A 25,922-nucleotide genomic window follows, 5' to 3' on the forward strand; every position below is an offset into this window, starting at 1 on the left:
TTCTTATTGAGCACTAATGAATTTTGGAGGCTTCTTATATAAAGTGTCAAAATAATGCAGCAGAGAAACAGAAAATGAGGCTAAATAAAGTATCTTCCATGACAAAAAAGAAATTCCTTTTAACTGGAAACTGGAGTAATCTGTTCTGACTAGACCCAAATAATTTCAAGTTCTAGATTAAAAGGAATAATATGGTATAAATTATGGAAACATGGGGAGGCAGTTATTAAGATTGTACACACTTTACCATACATAGATTCTCAGGGAGCACAAATAGTCTTGGTTGAAACTGGGGGTATTAAATAAAAATAGGGGCTATGTAAGTGCCCAGGGGGGCACTGAGTAATTTTTTTCTGAAAAGGAGGTGGTAAGCCAATATTTTGGAGAGCCTTTGAAAGAAGAGATATAGGTAAGCAAACAGAGGAAATTCATTATATAAAAATCTAAACCCCTACAGAGAGGCACCCATAATTAAGAAAAATGAGAAATGACTATAAATCTGCTCAAACTGAGTTTTATTGAAAAAAATAACTATTTGTTACTGAATGTCTTTTGCTAGAAACATTTCAGCCCAGCTTCTTGGTGCAGGCTTGTAATCCCAGCATTTGGGAGGCTGAGACAGGAGGGTCACAGTTCATGGGCAGCCTCAGTTACTTAGGAAGGCCCTTTGCAACTCAGTGAAACTCTGTTTCAAAAATAGGAATAAAAAAAATAGGGCTGGGGGTGTAGCTCAGTGGTAGAATGCCCCCAGGTTCCATCCCGACACTGCAAAAAAAAAAAAAAAAAAAAAAGAAAAGAAAGAAAGAAAGAAAGTAAAAGAAACACTTCAACTACATAAAGAAGTGTGTTTTGCTCCAAAAGATTTTCATCAGATTGCCAAGAACAAAAATGGCTAGCACTTATACTAAACATCTATCATCTATCTATCTATCTATCTATCTATCTATCTACCTACCAACCTACCTACCTACGTACCCACCTTACTATCATCTCAAGATACAAGTGTATAATTTTATTACCCAATTTTGGTACTCTAATAAGTAGTCCAGGCAGCAGAAGCAATGTTACAAGCAAGGCTCAGAGGATTTATCAGCTTAAAGCAAATTGGATTGCATGTGGAGCAAATTTTGGAGATAGGAAGGTCATCAAGAAGCCAGGAGTGAAGTTTAGATTCTCCAAGATCATTAGTGTCTGGAGCTGACAGAGTCCGCAAGCAATGAGCAGCAAAGTTTGCATTAATCTCCGGAGATATTGCCTGGTTAGTTCTGTTAGGAAAGTCTGTAGAGTTTCTGTTTTGCTGTATTTATACAGACCGTTCCAACTACTTCTTCTGCAGGGTCCCCTTGGGCTGTCAGGTAGGTCACCCTAAACTGCTCCACATTGCTGTCAGAAATGTCCCAGTTTACCCGCAGACTAGAAGTGGTTTCATCATCTACAATCAGGTTTCGGATTCCTGTCTGGAAAACTGGAATAAACACAACCAAGGATTAAAGAACTTTTAGCTGATCACATTCCAAAATGAGCCGCAGGTACTACTCATGGCACAGTAGTGAGCAGCATGTATGGCAGTGCTATGATGTGGCCCCATGTGAAGCAGGAATGTAGCAGCTCCACTTCAATGGTTAAGGAAGAGTCAAGATACCTACCAGCACTGAACAAAAATGCCTTGGGGAGATGCTTACAAGATGAGACCATAAACCCCTCCAACTGTTGGCTCTGTATAACTCTACTAAAGAAGTGGGTGAGCCAGGCATAGTGGTGCATACCTGTAATCCCAGTAGTTGGGAGGCTGAGACAGGAGAATCAAAGATTCTAAGCCAGCCTCAGCAACTTAATGAGTCCATCTGCAATTTAGTGAGACTTTTTCAAATGAAAGAATAAAACAGAGCAGGGGGTGTAACTCGAAGGTAGAATGCCCCTGGGTTCCATCCCCAGCACCAAAAAATGAGAGCCTCATGCTCCTGCTCTGCTGGAGACGTGGGCATAGCAGATCAGATCTCACCACACTTTATGTGCCATCAGCATCCAACACACATCTCATCCACCTGTCCCCACTTCTGTCTTAACACTTGTCACTCAAGAACAATTCCTCACTCAGGCTGTCTTTACAGGTACAGCCCACAGAGATATTATCTTTTCATTGATGTTTTTTCCAGCTCCTTCACTGGTTTCTTTGACACATTCTATCTTATCTCCCTTATCTCCCGAGGAACCTGCTTCCTCAGTTCCATTCTGTCTTTTTCCTTCTGCTCCAACTTCCTTTCCTCCTGTCTTTCTTTACTGTATCCTTTTCCCCTTTATTAGTTTATCCATTTATTTATTCAGAAAATATTCATTGAATTCCTCCTGGATGTCAAACTGTTGTAGGTTTTTGAGATACAAACTGATTAACTTGGGGGGGAAAATGGTAAAAATGTCACAGAAAGGATAAGAGATGGACATATGCCTGGCAAAGCTAGGAGAGGCTACCACACAGTGAGAATGGGGAGGAACTTCTCAATTCAGGACAAGGAGTTCTGGGTGGCAGCCGGAAATGGGGGAAGAATAGGAAATAGAGCTAAGGCTAGGAAGGGAAGCAGGAACTATCTGGAAGGGCCATGGATGTTACAGTAGTGAGACTTTAGGGCACAGAGAAGAGATCAATAAAGATTAATAGAAGAGTGAATGAGTAAATAAATAAATGGATAATGGGGAACCTTGAGATGTTTTAGATAGGGAAATACGTGATATTATCAGACTTATGTGTTACCTAACTGACTGACAGCTAGTCGGAGATGTACTGAATGGAAGGGAGAATTCAGCTGCAAGAGAAAATCACTGAAATAGAACAATACACCAGCCAGATCCATGTCCTGGATAATTCTCAACAGAGGGCAGAAGAAAAAGTCACTGGGATGTTGCTATGTTAACATGCTTGGAAGTGTGAATGGGAACCCAAGACCAAAGAGGGAAAAGGCAGAAAGATATAGTAGTGTGGTGGGTGGACTAGAAGACGGTGCTTAGAGGCAAAGAAGCTGTTTGAGAGGAATGAAATGGGAAGTAATGCCAGAGAGAAGGAAGAGAGGACCATCTCTTTTTTAACTATAAAATAATTAAAACTAGGTGACATTGCTTATGTTTAAATCAAATATCTTATGGGTAAATGGATTGTGTGTCCTTACCTGAAGTCACAGGGCTTGTAGGTATTATGGTTGTGGCTGGTTCTGTCCAAAAACTATCAACTAAAAAAAATCATTATTTTAAAATTCTGTAAAGACCATAATAACTCTATATATTTGCACAAATTTCTTTATAATTTTTGAAGAAAATGTCATCTTACTTGCTTCCCACAACAAACATGACTATGGTTGGAAGACTGAAAAAGTAAGTTGAGGCAGGGCATGGTGGTGCTTGCCTGTGAGCCTAGTACTTGAGATGCTGAGACAGGAGGATTGCAGGTTCCAAGTCAGTCTCCAACTCAGACTGAGGCTTTTAGCAACCCAGCAAGCCCCTGTTTCAAAACAAAAAATAAAAGAAGGCAGGGGGTAGCTTGGAAGTAGAATGGCCCTAGGTTCAATCTCTAGCATTCCCCCTGCAAACACATACAAAGTAAGTTGAGTGTAAGGCAGACATCTGTTTGATATATAAGGAAGCTGAAACTCAAAGTTGGTTTCTCATTACAGATACCAGACTTCACATAAACATTTGACTTATATCTACAAAATTATGAAACCTTCTATTTTGAAATCGGGATATACCCATGATAATTAAGGGAAATTAAAATGTTATAGAACAAGTTGTGAAACGGTTGCCAAATGAGACCACCAAGGAGGGCAATGTGCTCAGGCAAGAAGTGCATCTTCTGCTGGTTGTATTCGCCCTGGGCACGCAGTGGGATGGGGTGGAGTGGCTCTGTGGTGCTCTGCACTCGACTGCAGATCCACACACCATCTGCTAGGTGCTAGAGTGCTGAATGCCAGCACCTCAAGAGCTCTGGGATTTGCCTCACCAGAGGTCAAAGCCTCTTTCAAGGAACCATCCCCAATGACTGGGGATGGGGGTCCAAAGGTCCCTTTGCCTCCATTTGGGGCAATTCAGAAGGATGGTCCTAGTTCTGCAACTTCTAATAGGATTAGTTCAGGGCTGTTTCAGCTTCTCCCTCTTCCCTGTACTGCAATCTTCAGTTTCTTATATAAGCTTCTCTCAAGTGTACTTTTCAATAAGCCTTCTGGATGTAATTTTCTGTCTCAGAATATGAGTCCAGGGAACCCAATCTAAGACAATTTAATATGTGGTTAATACCTCAGATTTGAAAAATGAAGGGATAAATCAATCTGTGAGTGAATTTTGTACAAAATTCTTGGAACCAAGATCAACTTGGAAAATTCCAGAAACTCATGTTAGTCCCAGTATTGTTTTTTTTTTTCTTGCCAATTCACTCATTTATAAATTATTCCATCCATCCACCCACCTACCCCTCCATCCATGCATCCATCCATCTAGCCATTTATCCACTCAGTGAGTATTTTTTGTACAGTTAAAATGTGCCAATTATGTATAATATTGAAGAAGACAGACATGGCCCCTGTATTCATAGTGATGAGTTTAGAATGCTGAGATGCTTCACATTTTAGTTTCACTAAAGTTAGAGATACAAGAATTCTGGGGCACAAAGAAACATTAAAGTCCCCATAAGCCAGAGATAAGGTCTTCTGGGAAGGGAAGCTGGTGGGGTGAAGAGGGTGTCAAGGTGGATGCTGGCAGCTGCTGGAGCCCAGCGTGGCCAGAGCAAGACTTACGTGTGGTCCCCACGGCAGTCACCACCTCGCTCTCGCTCCCATCATCAAGAACTGCCAACAGGGAGACTTCATACTCAGTCCCAGGATCCAGGCCCTCGATGACATAGGAGTCCTGCTCTTCTTTTAGGGCAACCTAAAAAGTATTTGGTGCTTAGTAACAAGGTTTAGTTGACTAAAAAGGGGGAAAATTGGAGGGAAAATAAAAGGAAAAATATTATTTTGAGCATAAGTGAGAAATAATTAAGCATATCAAACTCCCAGGAGGCTGAAATCAATTTTAAAGTCAAAATTGAGATCCTACTTCTTTCAATTTCCTCACTAAATAAATTATTAATCTTACAAAAGTGTCATTTTATTTATCTTATTTTATTTTGTGGAACTGAAAATTGAACCCATGGACATTCTACCTTTGAGCTATGCCCCAGCCCTATTTTTTTTTTATTTTGTAAGAGACTCAGTAAGTTGCTAAGGCTGGACTTGAAGCTGCAATCATCCTGTTGTAGCCTCCCATATACTGGGATTATAGGCATGCACTACCATGCCCAGCTGGCATTTTAAAGTTTTATTAAATGCTATCTGTGAAATTCAAGGAATCTGAAAGTGTATAAGATATATAACTAAGCATAACTAAAGCCTTGGTAATTGCATTTCAATCTTAAAAAATACTATGATTCGACATGTACAAAGCCCCATGCCTTACAAAATACTAATTACTCCTGGAATTCTCAATCTATTTTAAAATCAAGAACAATTCCAAGGCAGCAGAAGGTGTTCACTTCCAGATTCTGTGCTCCAGATGAGTTTCCATCTTCGACAGAAAGGCTCACCTCTTCTGTCTTCCCACCGTAGACTGGGATCCACATCAACTTGTGCTGCCCTTCCTCAGCTGAGAGGGGATGCCAGGTCACCCGAAAGCTGTCTGTTTTCACCTCATCAATTTCCAAGTACTGCTGGGCTGGAACTTCCTCTGTAAGCCAAGGAAGGAGATTTTGTTAAGGAAATGAGAAGGCAAGAAAGCCAAAACTCAAGCAGCTTCCAGGAGCCATAGGAGGGAACCTTTTTGCTTTTGGAAAGCAATAGAAAAAGGGGAAAATGGCCCCATCAATTTCTAACATCTACCAACAGCATAAATTAGGAAAATCATGGAAATAACAGATTGGTAAAGTTTTCCAATAATTCTGAAACTCTTTGATTATTTGGTTCTTTTATGTTTTTAATTTTTATTGGTGTATTGTAGTCGTACATCTTAATGGAGTACAAGATGTTAGAGGCACATGTGTGCACATCACTCAATTAGCCCCTTAATCCGGATAAAAATAATATAAAAGTCATTATTTTATAAAGGTATTATATTCATGGAGAATGAAATTGACCAAGTTATGTCATGTGCATGTACAAATATATAACTTTGAACCCTGCTATTATGTATAATTATAATGTAGCAAAAGGATACTATATTCCAAGTAATTTAAATTAATTAACTAAATGGCACCCCAGACTGAAGAAATGGTCCTTTTTAGGTTAAATCTTCAATGGTTAAATCTCTCCCTGGTAATAAGTTCAGTTCTGGTGAAGAAACTTCATCCTTTTAATGTATACATATGGATGTCATATTTCATCAGAAATAAAATATATCAAAACTTCCACTATTTGACAGTTATACACTTTGGGGATGTACAGTGGAAAGCATAACATCCAACTATACCCAAAATAAGTTTTTAAGTCATGGATATTTATTATTTGAAATCAAGGATTTTGAAACTCTGAGGATACCACAATAATTCCAACTAGATTTAACCTCAGGAGATTTGGGGAAATTATTGAATTTTCCTGTAAACATTATTTCTCAGTCCAGATTCTTATTTCTCTCTAAATTACCCACTTAACTCCTTACTTTAAAAGTAACTACAATTGTTTGATTGATCCCAAGTACAACCAAGAAGTTCAGAAGGTCAACAGTAGAACTGTTGCTACCAAGAAGCAAGAAGGTTTTTTATATATTTGGCAACAAGGTACATGTAGAAATGAAAACGAAAAATAATGTGTTCCTGCCTTCATTTAACATTAGTATTTGAAACATTTCTTGTTGTATTAAGATTTTAGGTTCCATCAGATGTGGTGGCACAGGCCTACAATCCCAGTACTTGGGCAGTTCAAGAAGAGCCTCATCAACATAGTGAGACGCACACTAATATAGCAAGACCCTGTTTCAAAACAAAACAGAAAAAGGGCTGGGGTGTAGCCTGCAGGTAGAACGCTCCTGGGTTCAATCCCTAGCACCATGAGAGAAAGAAAGAGGGACAGGAGGGAGGGAGGGAGGGACAGAAGAAAGAAGGAAGGGAGGGAGGGAGGGAGGAAGGAAGGAAGGAAGGAAGGAAGGAAGGAAGGAAGGAAGGAAGGAAGGAAGGAAAAGAGTGTTGATTGGTTGATTTTAGGCTTCATGAAAACAGAGCACTAACTATAAAATCATGTATTAAGTAGTATGAAACACATTTTTAAAGTTAGATATCTGATTTTGGAAGTGCAAGTTAATGCACATATGAATGGAAAAGAAGGTAAAAATTTTACATTTAGGTATAAAAGAAAATTGTGTGAGATTAGAATGAGAACAATAAGTACTTTTAAAAAATTAGACCTTATGAATAGAGATGAGCTTTTCTCTCTGACCTTGCTTTCATAGAAAATGGTCACTATACAGTTACACAATTCTTCATTTGTTTTGTTTTTGTTTTCATGGTACTGAGGATGGAACCCAGGGGTATTGTGCCTCCGAGCTACACCCCCAGCCCTATTTTTTAGTCTTTTTATTTTTATTTTTTTCAAAGTGACGTATGATTTAATTGTTTGTATGTAATACACAATTTTACTTATTTAAAAAATTTTAAAATGTCAAAATAAATTTCAACTTCCAAAATAACTAAAAATTTTATTAGACATAAAGAAGACCAATCACTCAAACTTGATACCATATCCACTCTTTTTCTATTATACAGAAATACTCTTAGGGTGGATATGGTACCAGAATTGAACAATTGATCTTCTTCATGTCCAATTAGTCTTTTTATTTTTTGAACCAGGGTCTCACTGAGTTGCAAAGGGCCTCACTAAGTAGCTGAGGCTGTCTGCGAACTGCGATCCTCTGGTCTCAGCCTCCTGAATGCTGGCATTACAAGCGTGTGCCACCAATCAGGCGCATTCATTTATTAATAATATTTCAAAAATTAAAATCCAATCACTTCAAAATCACAGTTGAAAACATAAAAGTAACATAATTACTTCTGATGACCATTCCAACCCTAATGATGCTCACCTGTGGTGAAAACGCCAACCAGAGGCAATGACTGCCCTTCGTCATAGATGGAGAAAATGGCAACAGAGTACTCTGTGAGGGACGTCAGGCCTTTCAGGGGGAATGTAGTAACAGGATCCACTTCAACCTGCAAAAGAGAGGAGGCATCATACCTGTCTCCAACGCTCCTTCAATACAGGAATCATTTTATCTGTCCATAGTTGCCTTGGCTGACAGCAGAGCTATGAGTACTGCAAAACAAACTATTGAACTATAAACCAGTTTATGGACGCACCTTTCTGATCTTACATCCTTAAAAAGGTTTCCATTCAGTTAATTCTCAGGGAATATTGGTAAGCAATATTATTTTCATTCACGGAGGATAGTAGGTGCAGACTACACAAGAGGGTGATATAACAATATTTAAAGTTTCCCACCAGCTGTACTAGGAGCATCCAACCTTGGCTTCAGTTCTTGGGCTCTACAAGCAAGTCGCACAAGGGCTTCATTGATAAGCAGTCATGCAGAGGTAAAATCAGGAATATTAATACTAAAAAAGTAAAAACTAGTAAACATTTTAAATATTTTTTATCTTTCTTAGAAAGACAGAGTTGGAGAAAATATATGCCAACCACTTTGGGGTACAAAAGAAAAGAAATCCTAAGATTAGGCCTAAGGTTATAAAAAAAAAAAAGGGAAAGTGTAGAAAAGAGAACTTGACAACAAGGAATAAATAGACATTGAGAAAGGAAATACAAAGTGAAGGGAGATACTAGGAGGACTAAAAGATAGAACCCTAATCACAGTAACACTATGATTACATAGTAACACTATGATTACTATGATTATTATTAGGCGAGAAAGAGGGAGAGAATAGACACATATTTGCCAGGGAGAGGCTGGGTGTTGGAATTCTGAGCTTCACAGTACAGGAAGCATGTTGCAGATCATGTATATAGTGTCCTCATCTAAGTGCTTTACCTACATTTTCAATTCATCCACACACAAACCTGTAAGATATCTTAGCTCTGCTGATATTCTAGAAAATTGGAAATGTTTACTGGAGAGTAGACTCTGACAAATTAGGTCCCACTTAAAATGGTTTCAAGGAACATTTTAAACCATATCAATAAGGTTTCTTACTTACAATATGACTCATCTAGAAGTTAAGGAGAAGGAGATGAACTCATTCCATGTGTTTTATCGGAGCAGTCAAAATGATCTTTGCCATAATTGGCTATTACTGCCCCCCAAATCAAAGTGAAGCATCCCAAGATGCCATCCTAGCCTTGAGTGGTCTGGGGTACCACCCCTTCTCTCTGTCATACTGCCAATGGCCCACTAGGCTCCAGCCACATTGGCCTCTGGGATGTTCTCCCTCTTCCCACATCAGGGCCTTGGCAGATGCAGTTCATTTTGTCTGTGATCCTATTACTCATTTCTTTTAAAAATAAGATCTTGCTCATCTATTAAGACTATTTAAATATGGCATGCTTAGAGGAGATTTCTCTTTCCACATTTTTCAGTAGGTTTATTCTCTAAAACTGCCCTTGCTGTTTCCTCCTGGTGCTAATCCCATCTGAAATTATCTTATTTCTTGATTATTGTCATGAACCACTCACAGGCAGGCCCTTGTTTAGTTTCTTCATTACTGTCTGTTAAGTGTCATTTTTTGAATAATGGAATAAATAAATAAAAATGAGGATACAGGCACCAAAGAGCCTTCCTAAAAGAGATGAGAAAGGGCTTATCTAAACTAAAATCAAGGTCTAAAACCATGGACACCTCTAAGGAATCCACAGTAGGCCCAAAGAACGGCCCACCCGGAGAGAGACGTTTCCCTTTCACCCTCCTGGAACTCTGATCCACTCTGCTACAGAGGGCCAGCGACCCCAGCCTTCTCAGCTGCCCCACCTGAGAGGCAGACAGGACTGACATCACCTTGGCAGATGCAGCCCCATCGACATGCAGAGAGAGGCAAGAGCCACCCCAGCTGACATGTGACATCCCAGAGCAGATGCTCAGCCTGCCCAGCTCAACCCACACTGCATAGTCATGGGCTGCTGTTTTAAGCTGAGTGTCCGTTACACAGTAATAGTTGACTGAAAATGTGAATTATCTTCTGAACCAGGGATTGAAGACTTTATGGGTTCTTCTATATATTTATCATTTACTCCAGCCCAGGTACTTTCTACATCCTTATTTGCATAAATTCACTTCATTTCAACCACAGTCCTGTAGGGTAGCTAATTATTACAACCCTGAATTTCAAAATTGGAAAAAAAAATGAGTTAAAGATCTTGCCTAGAAGGAAAGTAGCTAGGGCCTAGGATTTACTAAACCAGGTGATTCAGATTCTAAATCCCATTCTTTAATACTCTTGCTGGAGTATTAAACTCTTGCTGGAGTTTAAGTTTATTACTTAAACTCACAGAAAACCTAAATTCACGTCTTTGGTTTTCAGTACTGAGGATAAAACCCAGGGGCATTCAACCTCTGAGCTATACTCCCAGCCCTACTTTTTAGTCTTTATTTTGAAACAGGGTCTCACTGAGTTACAAATGGCCTCACTAAGCAGCCGAGGCTGTCCCAATGAACCAGGATCCTCCTGCCTCAGTCTCCCAAATGCTGGAATTACAAGCGTGCGCCACCACGCCCGGGCTCTAAAGCCACATTTTAAATATGAGTTCAAGCCCTATTTTCCAAAACTATTTACACATTGTTTTCCATCATTTTGGATTGTTACCGCTAAGATTTACTGAGCATTTAAAAAGTGCTCGGCACACATTCTATTTTTTAGACTTTCTTCCCCTCCTCCCCCACACCAAACTCTAGGTGCTTATAATAATAATTCTCTAAAGAGGGAGCTGAGTCTCAAAGAGCTTAACTAGCATGCCCTGAGCCATAAAACTATTGAATGGAATGCCCATTAGACATTAGCCATATTTCTAAGTTTGAAACTTATGAAAAAATAGGAATTTTTTTTAAAACCTCAAACATACTAGAGTAAACATATGTCATTTCTCCTTCTGTGCTTGGCTGGTCTCACTTAACATAATGTTCTCCAGGACTTTCCATCTTCTTGCAAATGGTATAATTTTGTTCTTTTTTATGGCTGAATAGAATTCCATTGTGTGTATTGCACAGAAGGAGAAGGTACATATGTTTCCTCTAATATGCCCAAACTAGGAAACACAGAGGATACCAGTGGGACTCCAGATAATGAAGGGGAAATATCAGCAAAGTTTCAATGGAAAGATAAGAAAGGAGGAAGGCTGATCTTGATTAATGAGGGTCTACATCCGAATATGTGTAAAATTATGAATATGACATGGTTGCCCTAGACAACCATTGGTGAGAGGAAGGAAGGGAAAACGGGGGCGGGGGAGAGAGGGCACCAAATATAGTTTAAATGTATGCCATTTGTGTGCAATAAAAAATTGGTTTAAAAAATCAAACATACAAAAACAGTTAAAATCAAATTTTCATAGTTAAACTAAGAGATTAAAAGGGGAAACAGGTATATATGTTTGCACATATACTTTTGCCTTTTTACTATGTATGTAAAAGTACATAGATGTATGTCTGTACATCTAAACATATATATCTAAAGTATGTGTTAAAGGATCTAGTTTATTCACTAAAACATTTCATTTGAATTTATTTGGACAGATTATTTTTATTCCATTTCATAATTATTTTATTGAATCAAATAAAGGGCTTTAGGAACCATTTATTTTTTTCTCACTATAAGATTATGTGTAAACCTAATGGCTCTGGAACTGATTGTGTTAGTAGTTCTTTTGAAATGTAAAATAAAAATTTGAAGAAACGATAACAAACGACCATGATCTCATTGTTTTGCAATTATTTTTTGGGAATCATTTTGTAACAGTCTAGCTGAACGTTTAACTTCAGCTTACTTTGGGGGAGGATGGAGAGAGAGTCTTTGGTGAGGAAGGGGGGATTTGAGGAGCTCTCTGGGCTGGGCTACTGAGTCATGGCTGTTGGGAACTATACTCTCAAGAGACTAAAAACTGTGGCTTTTGCATTTCTAAAACTCAAATGGCAGCACTTAATTCTCTGTCATGTTTGTCCGCTTCCCAAGTCTGCTCACAATAAATCCTCTCTGAGATGGCATCTGTCCTTTGTCCAACAAGTCATGCTTTGCGAGCATTTGGTTTTGTAAAGATTGCCTGATATTCCCTCCACAAGTCTCAGGAGAGTTCTTGGCTCATGGTGAATCTCAACAACTGTTAGTGACCATTATCAGTAGCAGCATCAGTAATTTAAGTGCCAAACTTACTTTTCTTTCTTGGTCCCCAAAAAGTTGAGGAGAGGGATGATACAGAACAGACACAGAGGGAGAAAACGGAAGTAAAACAAAAGTGTGAGGAAGAAATAAGGGAAGAAGATGAGAGAGAGAAGAAACAGGAAAAGGAAGGTGAGAGGAAGAGGAAGTAGAGAAATATTAGTTTCATTTAAAGTAAAAGCTTTCATGAACAATCATGTTATTTATGATGCAGATTTTAGTTGGGACTTTCTTTTTAATGTTTTTATTGGTGCATTTTAGTCATACATCTTAACGGGGTACAAGATGGTAGAGGCACACATGTACATATCACTCGTTTAGCCCTTCCTAATTCCCTTCATCCCCCCCCATCTCCTCTCCTGTTTGACTTAGTGATTGATTTTGATATGCTTGTGAATGTATATCATGTACGTTAGGGAATTTCTCTCTTCCCCATCTCATCACCCCAGTTAGGCCTCCTTATTTGTTCTTATATGGTTTTTCCGCCTTCATCTAGAGTTCGTCCTATGACCTTGCTGCCCCCACCCCCCAGCTTTCACACATTAGGGAGAACATCCGATTTCTTACTTTTTGTGACTGACTAATCACAAGCATAATGCTCTCCAGTTCCATCCATTTCTCTGTAAATGATGAAATTTTGTTCTTTATGACTTAGTAAAATTTCATTGTCTACATATCCTGTTTATTTGTTGATGGACATCTTGGCTAGTTTCGTCATTTGACTTTTTAGGATTCATTTTAGAATATTTGGATAAATTTCTTAAAATGTTTATCCATACATAGAAGATTAAATTCATAGAAATTAAAGCAAAATCTAGTAGGGATATTTATTCTTAAAAATCATATACCTAAATCAGATAAAATAATACTTAATTTAAATAAAAGATACCTATCCAGACATTTATTCAAATCTTAACTGCATAGCTCAGAATCAAGAAATAAAAATCAGTTAAAAATAATGTAAGGACTAATTGGGTGATGTGTGCATGTATGCCTCTACCATCTTGTACCTCATTAAGATGTGTAACTACAGTACACCAATGAAAAATTTTGAAAAAATAAGCCAAGCGTGGTGGTGCACACTTGAAATCTCAGCATTTGGGAGGCTGAGACTGGAGGATCTCAGTTTGCAAACAGCCTCAGCTACTTAGTGAGGCCCTTTACAACTCAGTGAGACCCTGTTTCAAAATAAAGAATAAAATACAGGGCTGGGCGTGTAGTTCAAAGATAGAATGCCCTGGGTTCCATCCCCAGTACCACAATAAATTAAAAAAATTAAAAACTAAAAATATAAATATTCAAAATATCCATGCATGATTTTCTCCTTTTATTCAAATTATATTTTTTCAGATATTCATTCTTAGATCACTTACACATATTTTCAATTCTGTTTTATCAAACATGATTTTCTAATGTCCCAGATCAAGGATTGAACTCAGGGGCATTCTACCTTTGAGCTATGCTCCTAGCCCTTTTTAATAAAAGGTTTTTGTTTTGAAACAAGGTCTCACTAGGTTGCTGTGACTCTCACTTTATTGCTGATGCTGTCCTCAAACCTGCAATCCTCCTGTCTCAGCCTCCCAAGCACTCCCTGTGTGCCACCATGCCTGACCAGAATACAATTTTTTTTGGGGGGGGGCAGTACTGGAGATGGAACCTAGAGGCATTCTACCTTCAAGCTGCACTTCCAGCCCTATTTTTTATTCTTTATTTTGAAACTGGGTCCCACTGAGTTACAAAGGGCCTCACTAAGTAGCTGAGGCTGTTTGTGAACCTTGATCCTGGGGTCTCAGCCTCTGAAATGCTGGGATTACAAGCGCACACCACCACGCCCCCGGCCAGAACAATACAATTTAAAGATAGCAAATGCCTAAGGAATCTCTAAGATTAGCAATCCCTAAAGACACACACACACACACACACACACACACACACACACACTCTCTCTCTCTCTCTCTCTCTCTCTCTCTCTCTCTCTCTCTCTCTTCTCTCTCAACAAATATATTTGTCTAGGGCCATTCTTTGCACATACAAATAGTACAAAACACTAGAAGAGGCTGTAACTGCTATGTGGTCTCAATGTTTATACTTCATCCCCCAAATTCATGTTAATAGCTAATCTACAGCTATTATTAATAGCTGTTATTATAGCTATTATTAATAGCTATTATTAATAGCTATTAGCTATTAGCTAATAGCTAATCTCACCTTTTAATAATATTAAAAGGTGAGACCTTAATCTCATTAGGTCAAGAGGAATTAGTATCTTCTAAGAGAGGCCCATAGGAGCTTGTCTATTCCTTCTGCCCCAGTATGACACAAGACATTAAATCTAGTGCCTTGATCTTGGACTTCCTAATCAAACAGTAATATATTTACTATTTACAATAAATTTTTATTTATAAGCAACTAGTCTACGGTAATATGCTATAGTAGCTTGAATGGATGAAGACAATATTTTTATTATGAAATCATAAATATGGCATATACATGAAAGTATAGTTTTGTTTTATTAAAAGTTACCAGTAAACCAGGCATGGTGGCACATGCTTGTAGTCCCAGTACTTGGGAGGCTGAGACAGGAGGATTACAGGTTCACAACCAGCCTCAGCAATTTAGCGACTTAGTGAGACCCTGCATCAAGATAAAAGAATAGGCCTGCAGTGTAGCTTGGTGGTAGAATGCTTTGGGGTTCCATTCCCAGTAACAGAAGGAAGGAAGGAAGGAAGGAAGGAGAAAGAAAGAGGAAAGAAAGAAAGGGAAAGAGAATGGGAGAAAGAAAGAAAAGAAAGGGGGGAGGGAGAGAGGAAGGAAGGAAGGAAGGAAGGAAGGAAGGAAGGAAGAAAAAAAGGGAGAGAGAAAGAAAGAGGGAGATAAAGAAAGGGGGAAAGAAAGGAAGAAAAATATAAAAAAGAAAAAAGAAAGTTCTACATAAGCAAATACTGATTAACAAATACAGTTGTTCTATTAGTTTGATTGTTTAAGTTGGTGAGAGTCACATAAAAATAGAAACCCAGATGTCGCTCTGAGAGGCTCACAGTCTGACAGAACCCTAGATTTCTACGTAGCAGGAACTGAGATTAGCAGCATCTTCAATGAGCCCGCATTTTCCATTACATCAGTACTAAAGAAATTCAGGAGAGACTTTGTTGTACCTTAATTATAGCCTAAGATAGCCTCATGTTTCAGTGAAAATGAATATTTTTTTTCAGGTGTGTCTGTTTCTACACCCTTAATGACATACTTCACTGATTCCTGTTATCTGCCTAATCTTCCTACAAGGCTAAGTTTTCAACTCTTGGGAAAATAGTTTATTTATTACTGGTGACAAAGAGACATCTATAATTCAGTGGTTTTTGTTTCAGTCTTTTACTGATCCAGGTCCCTGTCTTCATAAACAAAACAAAACTAGCTCCCAATACCCCAGACTCATCAGAATTTTTTACCCCTGGGATCAATAAAGTTAATGAGAGATGTAAACAGACTTGTGTAGGTTACCAAATATGCACTTATTGACCACCCATTACACAGTATCCCTTATGAGGAGGCATTCTTTAAAATATTGCTTGGATTTAGTTGTAGGAAAAAGTTTCTTTGCATATGAAAATACTTGCTTTATTTGTTTAGAAAATAGAAATGATGTAATTTCCCTCTTTGTCTTAGCTTCCTGGACCAAAATAAGGAAAAATAAAATAACCTTGTTATCTTGCTTAAACATATTCTCAAGGGAAGAATTTCTGAAAGTATTAGTCATTGCATACATGCCACCGCGTCCTCATGGGCTTTAATAAGTTCCATTATTTAAAATTGTCTTCTTATATGAGTTGAGTTGCTTGTTTTATAGATTTTTCTCATCTTACCACATTTTTAGTTTACTCAAAGGCAGAGAGTTAAGCCAGATAACACTGACTTCATTTCTAGTCTGATAATTCCATGAAGTTTCACGAACAATCAAATGTTATTTACAAAGTAGATTTTAGCTGGCTGGGGAAGATGGTATTTCCCAAAGATGGGTCACATCAATGTACATCTCCCATTCTACATGCACATATTTTTTTTTTCGTGTGATAATGGAGATTGAACCCATGGGCATTCTACCTCTGAGCTACACCCCAGCCCTATTTTTTAATTCTTCATTTTTGAAACAGGGTCTCACTTGGTTGCAGAGAACCTAATTAGCTGAGGCTAGTCGTGAACCTCCAATCCTCCTGTCTCAGCTTCCCAAGTACTGAGATTACAAGCGTGTGTCACCACACCCAGCCTACATGCACATTTCACGGGATTGGCATGCCTCCTGTGGCAAGAGGGTATCTGTGTTTCTCCACCTTGAATCCAGGCAGGGGCTTTTGACATCTTCTAATAGAGGAATATGGTGAGGATTATATGAAATGACTCCTGAGCCTTGATCATTAAAGGCCATACAGCTTCCACTTAGCATTCTGTCTCTCTTTGAACATGTGCTATGGGCTCCTGAGCCTGTTCCCTGAAGCCACATGCTGAGAGCATCATGTGAAGGGACTATCTAGAGATACAGAGGTTTGCTCCAGCTCTCTGCTATTCTTGTCTTCCCAGACCAAGTACCAGACATATAAAGGAAGAAGCCATGGGTCTGCCATGACCTGGCCTTAACTTCATTTGTGGCTCCAGCTAGAACTGCATAAACAGACTCCAAGTCCTTACCCACTGAAACTATGAAAGAAAGAAAATGAATACTATTTAAGCGAATAGGTTTTGACTGTGCGGCTTCTAACTAAATAATTAATGCACAACAAAATGCAAAACACATATCTTGTTCCACAACTTACCTCATTGATTTCAGTCCCATCTGCACTGGTATATAATATCCGGTAACCATTGACCTTTCTTGATGTTGGTTCCCAGGTTAACCGAGCACTGTTGGAGCCAATGTTGGAGATTCTCAGGTTTCTTGGTGGGGCTAAAGGTGCTGTGCAGTAAATAAAATAAAAAACAATTAAAATATAAATGACATATATAAAAAAGCCAAAAAATACCATCTGTGACTTCCAAACTATTTCATATAAAAATGTCACCCAGATAATAACTTATAATCCTGATATAATGGATGAATCATCTCATAACAAATCAACAAATAATGTTGTCCAGTGTGCAAAAAAAAAAAAAATTTCCAGTAGAGAATTTAATACAGTAACAAGTTACATGTGCTGAGAATCAATAAGATTTAAGTAATATTCCGCTCTTTTCTTCCTCTGGTCAGTGCTATCATGATAGCCTTGTATAAATAAGAATCCTAAGCTGGGTGTGGTGGCGCACACTTGTAATCCCAGCATTTGGGAGGCTGACACAGGAGGATAGTGGTTCGCGGCCAGCCTCAGCTACTTAGTGAGGTCCTTTGCAACTCAGTGAGACCCTGTTTCAAAATAAAGAATAAAAACTAGGACTTGGGGTTTCTCTCAGAGGTAGAATGCCCCTGGGTTCCATCCCTAGTACTGAAAAAAAAAAAAATCCTAATAGATCAAAAAACAAGGACACCTGAGATCCAATCTTAGCCATTTTGCTCGACTACCATGACTCTAGCAAAGCCTTTTTTTTTTTTTTTTTTGGTGGTACTGGGATTCCTGGAAACCCTTCTACCTCCGGGCTACACTCCCAGACCTATTTTTACATTTTTATATTTGGAAACAGGGTCTCCTAAGCCAACGCGCGGCTGGCTTCAAACCTGCGCGATCCTCCTGTCTCTGCCTCCCAAACGCGGGGATTACAAGCGTGCGCCACCACGCCCGGCCTGGCAAAGCCTTTTAAATCTCAGCTCCACACTTTCCCATGTATACAAAGAGGAGGACGCTGTCCGTTCTCTCCAACTACTGTGTCAAAAACCAGACCCCTGACTCTTGCCACCTTCCCAAACGTCTCCTCCTCATTCTTTCTCTCTGAGCACTTGGAAACACCGTACTTTCTATTTCTCAGGCCAAAAACCTTGGAGTCAATCTGGCTTCCTCTCTCTCTCAGAATGCACTTGCAATCCATCATCAATTCCTGCAGTACAGATGCCGATTGTGAACACATCTCCCCACCCACTGCTGCCCTCTTGATGGAGGCCACTTTCCCTCCTGGCGTAGACTCTTCAAGGGTCTCTCCCTGTTCTCTCTGCTTCCATCTTAACCAATGTTTCCATCCTTAGTGAGTAGCCAGCATGCTACTTTAAAACCTTTGCCAGATAAGCTCGCTTCTCTGCACCTCATCCAAAAGGCTCCTGACTCCCTCTGTTCTTACAACGTTATACCCCACATGACCGACTGCTGCCAGCGTGCAGCTCTGTCTCCCACTGTTTTGTTTTTGGTTCCAGACACTCTCCATCCTTTCTGGTCTGGAACCTCCATGCATGCTCAGTGTAGGTCTCTGAATTTGAGCTCTCTTTTTCTCTTCAGGTCTCCCTTCCCCCAGATAACTGCGTGGGTGGCTTCCTCACTTCTGCGGGGATTCTGAACATATGCTGCCTTCATGGCTCCATGATCGTCTTGTGTACAATAATACTTTTACCTAACACTACTTCGGCTCCTTCTCCTGCTTTATTTTCTTCACTGCCCATTTTTGGTTTCCTCCAGTCCCCACCCTCCTACTGTATCAAAATCTCAGTTGGTTAAATTGGGAAACTTTTAAAATTTTTGTTCCCAACTCTGTCCCCAACATAGTAAGTACTAAACACGTATTTAAAAAGTGACTGAATAGTTAATTTGTTCTGGTTAGACCACAGTGGTTTTGTGACACTGGATAAAAGAATGAATACTCTGCTGTTGCTTTAAAAGTATTTAGTGACATATTGGTATTTCTGCAGATTCATCACAATCGGTTCCAAAGTTTTTATTAACTTCTTCAAGAACTCCCTTCTTATTCAACAGATTAAAAAATTTCTATAATTTTTTAGACTCTCATAAAACTTACAGTACAGATTTATAGTGATGATGATTGTTAACATTTATTGAGTGCTTTCCATGGGTCTGACATATAATATATGTTATCTCACTAAATCCTAACATTAGACAGCAAGGGTAAAGTTGGAATTATCCCCATTATGGTGATGACAAAATTGAGGTATCTTGCCCAATATCACAGTTACTAGGAGCAGAAGAGCAATAAGAGCTTAACCCAGGGAAATAATTGACTCTAGAGGTGGTGGTATTAGCCAGGGTGTTAATATCCTCTCTCTTTCTAACACACACACACACACACAAACACACACACACACACACACACACACACACACACACACACACACACGCCCCAATCTTAAATAGCACTGATAGAGAGGACAGAATAGAATCCTTGAAAACAAATTTGACAATTGTCAGCCATAGCTAGAAAGCATAATACTTCCTAAAACCAAAGGTCAATTCTTTTGTTGATTGAATACATATTGATTCTTTGACAATAAAGAGCTCATAGGGGTTAATGGCCTTCTTAATATTTAAAAGACTAGAGAGAAAGTGTAGAGAAGAACAAAATCAATGTAATTATTACGCTCACTTAGCTGTAGGTTTTGCTGTAACTCAGTTATATTTGGCAGTATTTCAGAATAAAGTCCAGTTGTAATGTGTAAAAATGGTAATCTCAAGAACAGGTACCAAGAATATCATCTTTAGTCTCAGCCTGCCCCCCCCTCTCTCATTATTTTTGGTGGTACTGGGGTTCCTGGAAACCCTTCTACCTCCTAGCTATACTCCCAGACCTATTTTATACTTTTTTAAAATTTGGAAAGAGGCTCTCTTAAGCCAGCACGGCTGGTTTCGAACCTGCACGATCATCCTGTCTCCACCTCCTAAGCGCGGGAATTACAAGCGTGCGCCACCAAAACCGGCTGGTACCTCTCTTTTAAAACCAGCTGCTAATTCTAGGGAAAAGTTGTACATATTCTTAAAATATTTTAAATAAGTGAGCATTCTGAGTGACAAGGAGAAAATTTTCTTTTCTCTTGGGAGAAAATATTTCTTTCAAACAGCATCCAAAAATTCATCGAAGTCAAGTGGCATATTAGGTACTTTCTGGTGTGATTCATTTCTTTTCTTCTGTCTTAGAACCTCCAAAGGCAGAAAGCTGTTTTGTTTGGTTGTTGTTTTAATTACACCGCTATTTCTCTGAAGTGCAAGAACAATTCAGCTCCATCTGACAAAGAATAGATGTGGGAAAACATTTTTCCTTATCATTAAACTTCTGTCATGCATTTCCCAGGTAGAGTCTTAAACACAAAGGCACTACAGAAACATACCAGGAGATGTTCTGTGCAAATACGAACGTGTCACTTTGAATCTCATTATGATGCATAACTATAATGCACCCATCAAAATATTTTTAAAATAAAGTAAAATAATTTTTTAAAAGATATCGTGGCCGGGCGTGGTGGCGCACGCTTGTAATTCCAGCGCTTGGCAGGCTGAGACAGGAGGATCCCACAGGTTCGAAGCCAGCCTCCGCTACTTAATGAGGCTCTCAGCAACTTAGCGAGACTGTTTCCAAATAAAATATAAAATAGGTCTGGTAGTATAGCCCAGAGGTAGAAAGCCCCTGGGTTCCACTCCCAGTACCACACACACACAAAAAGATATTGCGCTATTCCTCTCTTTCCAAGGCTGAGTAATGGGCAAAGTCCCCAGGGCTCCCTGTAGTCTCTTATATTTAAAAAGATCATAAATATAAAGGCATATTTTGGCAAAGCCTATTACTACAGTAAGACTTAATAGTTTTGGAGTTTTGGTAACGTTAGTAAACCTTTTTGATAAGACTTATTAGTATGCCATGGAAATATTTCAACTAATATATATATATATATATATATATATATATATATATTGTATATAATTTTTTTTGGGTGGTACTGGAGTTCCTGGAAGCCCTTCTATCTCCGGGCTACACTCCCAGACCTATTTTTACATTTTTATTTGGAAACAGGGTCTCCTAATCCAGCGCGCACAGCTGGCTTCGAACCTGCGCGATCCTCCTGTCTCTGCCTCCCAAGCGCGGGGATTACAAGTGTGTGCCACCATGCCCGGCAATATTTTTAGAATAGATAAATATTATACATTTCCTACAAATATTATAAAGTCCATATACTTAGTCAAAATTAGCCTTAGGGCTGGGAATGTCGCTCAGTGATAGACCACTTGCCTTAGCATGCAAGAGGCCCTCTATTTTATCTCCATTATCACAAAATAACAACAAAAGTCAAAATTGGGCTTGCTAATTAAATTTTTACTCAATGAAAAAAGAAGCAAATACGGTCATAACAGGCTCAGATAAAAGGGATAGCAAAGATGTTAATAAAAATTTTTAAAAGTTCATTAATTTAGATGCGTAGAAAACAGATATTGAGCAATTATGTGCTAAGTGCTTTCACATGTACTGTATTTACGGCTGTATCAGCCACATGATGTAAGACAGTGTTTCTCTTTTTATAGACTCAAAAAAGTTAGAACACTTGCCCATTGTCGCTCAGCTAAAATACAACTTGCGTTGAGATTCTATCTCAGCTGTGATGATCCTGAAGCCCTTTCAGAACTTTTCCCCCACATCCTGATCTAGCATTTGGATTCAAAGGCACAGATGGAATTTATCTAGAAGATCCTAAAGTTCAGTTCTATCTCTCGTAATACAAAAGGGAAGAAATGCATTTCCTTCCCTAAATACAATATGCATCTTCCTATATAACAAGCAGTTCTTACAAGGGTTCAACCTAAACTGATATTTCTAATGTAAAATTTCACCATTTGTTTGGGCTTTAATCACACCATTTCATCTGAACGCCTGAGCTACTCACATGTTGTTTCTTGTCCTGTTACAGGATCACTGGCCTCTTCTCCAAACATCGCATAAACGGTGACTGTGTATTCTGTGTTGGGGAACAAGCCACTCAACTCGATGTCTGTGTGGGTATCCCCAATTTTCATCTGAAAAGAACACAGGTAATTAGATCATTTGACAATGTATATTATTCCTGTTGATCACAGCAGAACTGAACAAGGGGAGACTTCATGGACTACGACTCTATGTCTACTTTCAACCCCTTCATCAAAAAGACTTAGGTCATAATCTCTTAATTGTCTTACGTTGTTTTATATTACAAACATCTAATATGGAACCACATAAAATTTAATGCACTCGTGCATGCTGGGTTGTGATAACTCTTTGCATCTGGACAAATGGCAAATGCAGCCAGAATAATAATATTGAGTGTCTGTTCCCCAGAACGCTGTGGGTGAGACTGATTCAGAAATAGTCTGTGGAGATGTGAGCCCCAGGCCAGCACGCTGGCGGCAGGGCCAAATGGGCATCTGCCACTACTTGCTAATTCTAACCAGCCCTGTGGCCGGATGCCTGGCTTTTGCTTCAAGCTCAATTGAGCTGGGCCAGGTTTGCCGTCCCATTCACCAGGGGGCCTGTCTGCTTAGATTGCAAGTCCCTTCCAGTGTTCTGAAAAGATAAGTCCACCCTGACATCCAACTTGGCAATTTGCTTTTTGATTCTAGGATAACTCTTCTGACCTTTGGAGTTGGATAAGGCCAGCCAATAATTTTAGTTGTACGACAAATGAGCACCAATTGTGTGAAAGGATATTTTTATGTTTGAAAAGGCTGAAAAAAAGTCTCCATAAATAGACTCCAGACCCAGCTGCAAGTGGTGATGTCAAGTTAGGTTTTTTAACTTTGAAATATCTCAATATATAATATGAGTGCATGGAAAATAATTTTATGGAAAATAATTTTTGCTACTATATCCTGATGTGCCCATTATTCAAACTGAATAAACATGAAAAATTTGTCATATCAACCTCTGAACTTATTTTAAACAAAATTAATGTATTTGGAAAAAAGAGAAGTTCTTTTTTATTTTTTTCTGTTTACCACTTCTACCCTGATATCAATGTACATCTTATTGTTCCATTTTTTTTTTTTTTTTTGGTGGTACTGGGGTTCCTGGAAGCCCTTCTACCTCGGGGCTACACTCCCAGACCTATTTTTTATACTTTTTTATTTGGAAACAGGGTCTCTTAAGCCAGCGCGCGTGGCTGGCTTCGAACCTGCGCGATCCTCCTGTCTCCGCCTCCCAAGCGCGGGGATTACAAGCGTGCGCCACCACGCCCGGCTTGCTCCATTTTTTTATGAAAACAAAAGTTTATTGAAACTAATGTCCATGCTTATATAAATTCACTGTTTTACAGGCTGGTACAATGCTCGTTAGCAAGGACATCTGTATCCTAAAGTACCTAACCATTTTCTATCAAATTGGGAAAATGGGCCACAATGGACATGGTTCCTGTAAGTAGGGAAATGAACCTGGATTAGAGAAGCATTATCAGTTTTAAAGGAAAAATACTAAATGCCAAGCAACACATGAGCTTTAGAAGCAATACATCATTTTTACTTCATGTTAATTTTGCTTTTTTTTGTAGGTAGGCACAGATATAGGCTTAGGGAAAAGTCTTGACATGGATAGAAAAAAGCCAGGTAAGGTACTTGAGTCAGATTCCCTTCCTGTACATGGTTAACTTCCTTGGATGTTGATGTGTGTAAAAGTATGATGGGGGTTGGAAGTGTAGTTCAGTAGAGTCCTGGCTTTGATCCCCAGCACCAACACCGAAACAATAGCAACAAAACGCCAACTGTGATGGTAATTGCTCCATTTTTTACTCCTTGTTTATTTTTATTTTGTAGTACTACGATTGAACCCAGGGGTATTCTACCTTTGAGTTACACTCTCGGCCCTATTTCATTTTTAAATTTTGAAACAAGGTCTCACTAAGTTACAGTGCACTGGCCTCAAATTTCTGATCCTCCTGACTCATCCTCCCAAGTACTGGAATTACTTCATCTATTTTTTTTTTTTTTTTACTTCTGTGTATGTGTATCTGTTAACAACCAGTGATCCTGTGTTTAGCACATAAATGAGACTACAGCAACATGTTTTTTCATCATTTGTTATTTTTTCCCTCGGTCAAAATGATGTCTCGAGATTTATACATACTGATGCAGAGAGACATCGTTAATGTCCTTACGTCCCTTCTGAGAGCTCTTGTATAAATACACCATTGTTTTTCATTCCTACACAGATGGTTCTGTTAGTCGTTTGCCATGTTTTGTTCTGAGCAGTTGCCTGCACTGGAAAAAAATTTTTGCAAGATGCTTCCCTATGATATATCTATAGATAGCAAACAGCATGCATCCTCAACATGGTGAAGTGTTTCTACATATTCTCCAGAGGAGCCACACGAACTCACATGCCTACCATAGCTGGAGGGTGCTTGTTCCCACATGCTCACTGCTACGTGGTATTATCACACTGGAAAATTTTTGCTAAGCTGTTGTTTGTGAACTAATATTCCTTTCATTTTTATTTTTTCTAATGAGACTGAAAATCTTTCTAGTACCATTTAAGTCATTCTTCTGCCAAAAAATTCAAATCAATTTTAAACCCAAGTGGGAAAAGGTTGTATAAGCCCTGAAAAAAAACAAAAGAAGGAGGAGACATATGCCCCTGGTGCTCTGTCCTAAACACTTGGACTCGTCGTATATTTTAACCCTAAAGATTTCAGTCATGGAGGCAGATTTAAACCGTGTTGGGGAAGCAAGGTTAATCCTGCCTCTTTTATCTATTAGGCCTCTTTAAAGTCTTCCTGCCGAGTCAAGATACCTCTTGTTTGTCCCTTGAATGTTTATGATAGCAATTGCCTTTTTTCCATTAGCAAATATCCATAACTTGAAATCAAGCAAATGTAAACATTCATATGAATGAGATATATTCGTTTATATCTCAAATTTTTAAAATTCAGTGTTTATGTGTAAAACAGCCACTTATAAACTGCACATGGTAAAATAAATTACATAAACTGACTCTAAGGCCATCTGGTAAAATCTAGTCTAAGCCTTAATAATTCACATACACTTTGAAAAACAAACTCCATTTCTGGGAATTTATCCAAATGAAATAATCAGACAATTGTGCAAAGATATACAGCAAGAATGATAAGAATGTGAAGCATTATTTACACAAGTTATCTCTGTGTCCAGTAACATGAGATTAAATACAGCATGGATAAACCAACAATAGAAATGCCATGAGTACATTAAATGACTCTATAAAATATTCTTTAATTATATGGAAAGATATTCACAATATATGAAAAAGCTGCAGGCTGCCAAGTGTTTAATTTGTTGTATTAAATATTCATTAATAGTTGGACATAGCTGGGCATGGTAGATTGCAGTTCACAGACAGCCTCAGCTACTTAGGTTCTTTGCAACACAGTGAGACCCTGTTTCAAAACAGAGAATAAAAAATAAGGCTGCGGGCATATCTTGGAGGTAGAATGCCCCTGGGTGCCATCCTCAGTTACACACACACACACACACAGAAAAAAAATAGTTGGACACAGTGGTGCACACCCGTAATCCCAGCTACTCTTGAGACTGAGCCAGGAAGATTGCAAGTTCAAAGCCAACCTGGACAATTTAGTAAAACTGTGTTTCAAAATTTTAAAAAATAAGAAGGGATGGGGGTGAAGTTAAGTGGCAGAGCA

General features: G+C 38.8%; 1 protein-coding gene across 5 annotated transcripts in view; it reads right to left on the minus strand.

Annotated features, from left to right (window-relative positions):
- The window catches only part of COL14A1 (collagen type XIV alpha 1 chain), a gene marked incomplete at both ends in the record, with an annotated part of 205,215 nt that overhangs the window by 117,193 nt on the left and 62,100 nt on the right, over window positions 1–25,922 (minus strand). For 4 of the 5 annotated variants that reach the window (XM_080694908.1, XM_080694907.1, XM_080694911.1 and 1 more), the window contains 7 exons: window positions 1,314–1,465; window positions 3,162–3,221; window positions 4,779–4,911; window positions 5,606–5,745; window positions 8,089–8,215; window positions 17,185–17,324; window positions 22,167–22,296. In XM_080694908.1, coding sequence (XP_080551034.1) covers window positions 1,314–1,465; window positions 3,162–3,221; window positions 4,779–4,911; window positions 5,606–5,745; window positions 8,089–8,215; window positions 17,185–17,324; window positions 22,167–22,296 — 882 coding nt within the window. The remainder of the gene's footprint in view (window positions 1–1,313; window positions 1,466–3,161; window positions 3,222–4,778; window positions 4,912–5,605; window positions 5,746–8,088; window positions 8,216–17,184; window positions 17,325–22,166; window positions 22,297–25,922) is intronic. The other variant, XM_080694909.1, reaches the window with a different exon arrangement.

This window comes from Muscardinus avellanarius, assembly GCF_963383645.1.
Source record: "Muscardinus avellanarius genome assembly, chromosome: 4".
NCBI classification, from domain to species: domain Eukaryota; kingdom Metazoa; phylum Chordata; class Mammalia; order Rodentia; family Gliridae; genus Muscardinus; species Muscardinus avellanarius.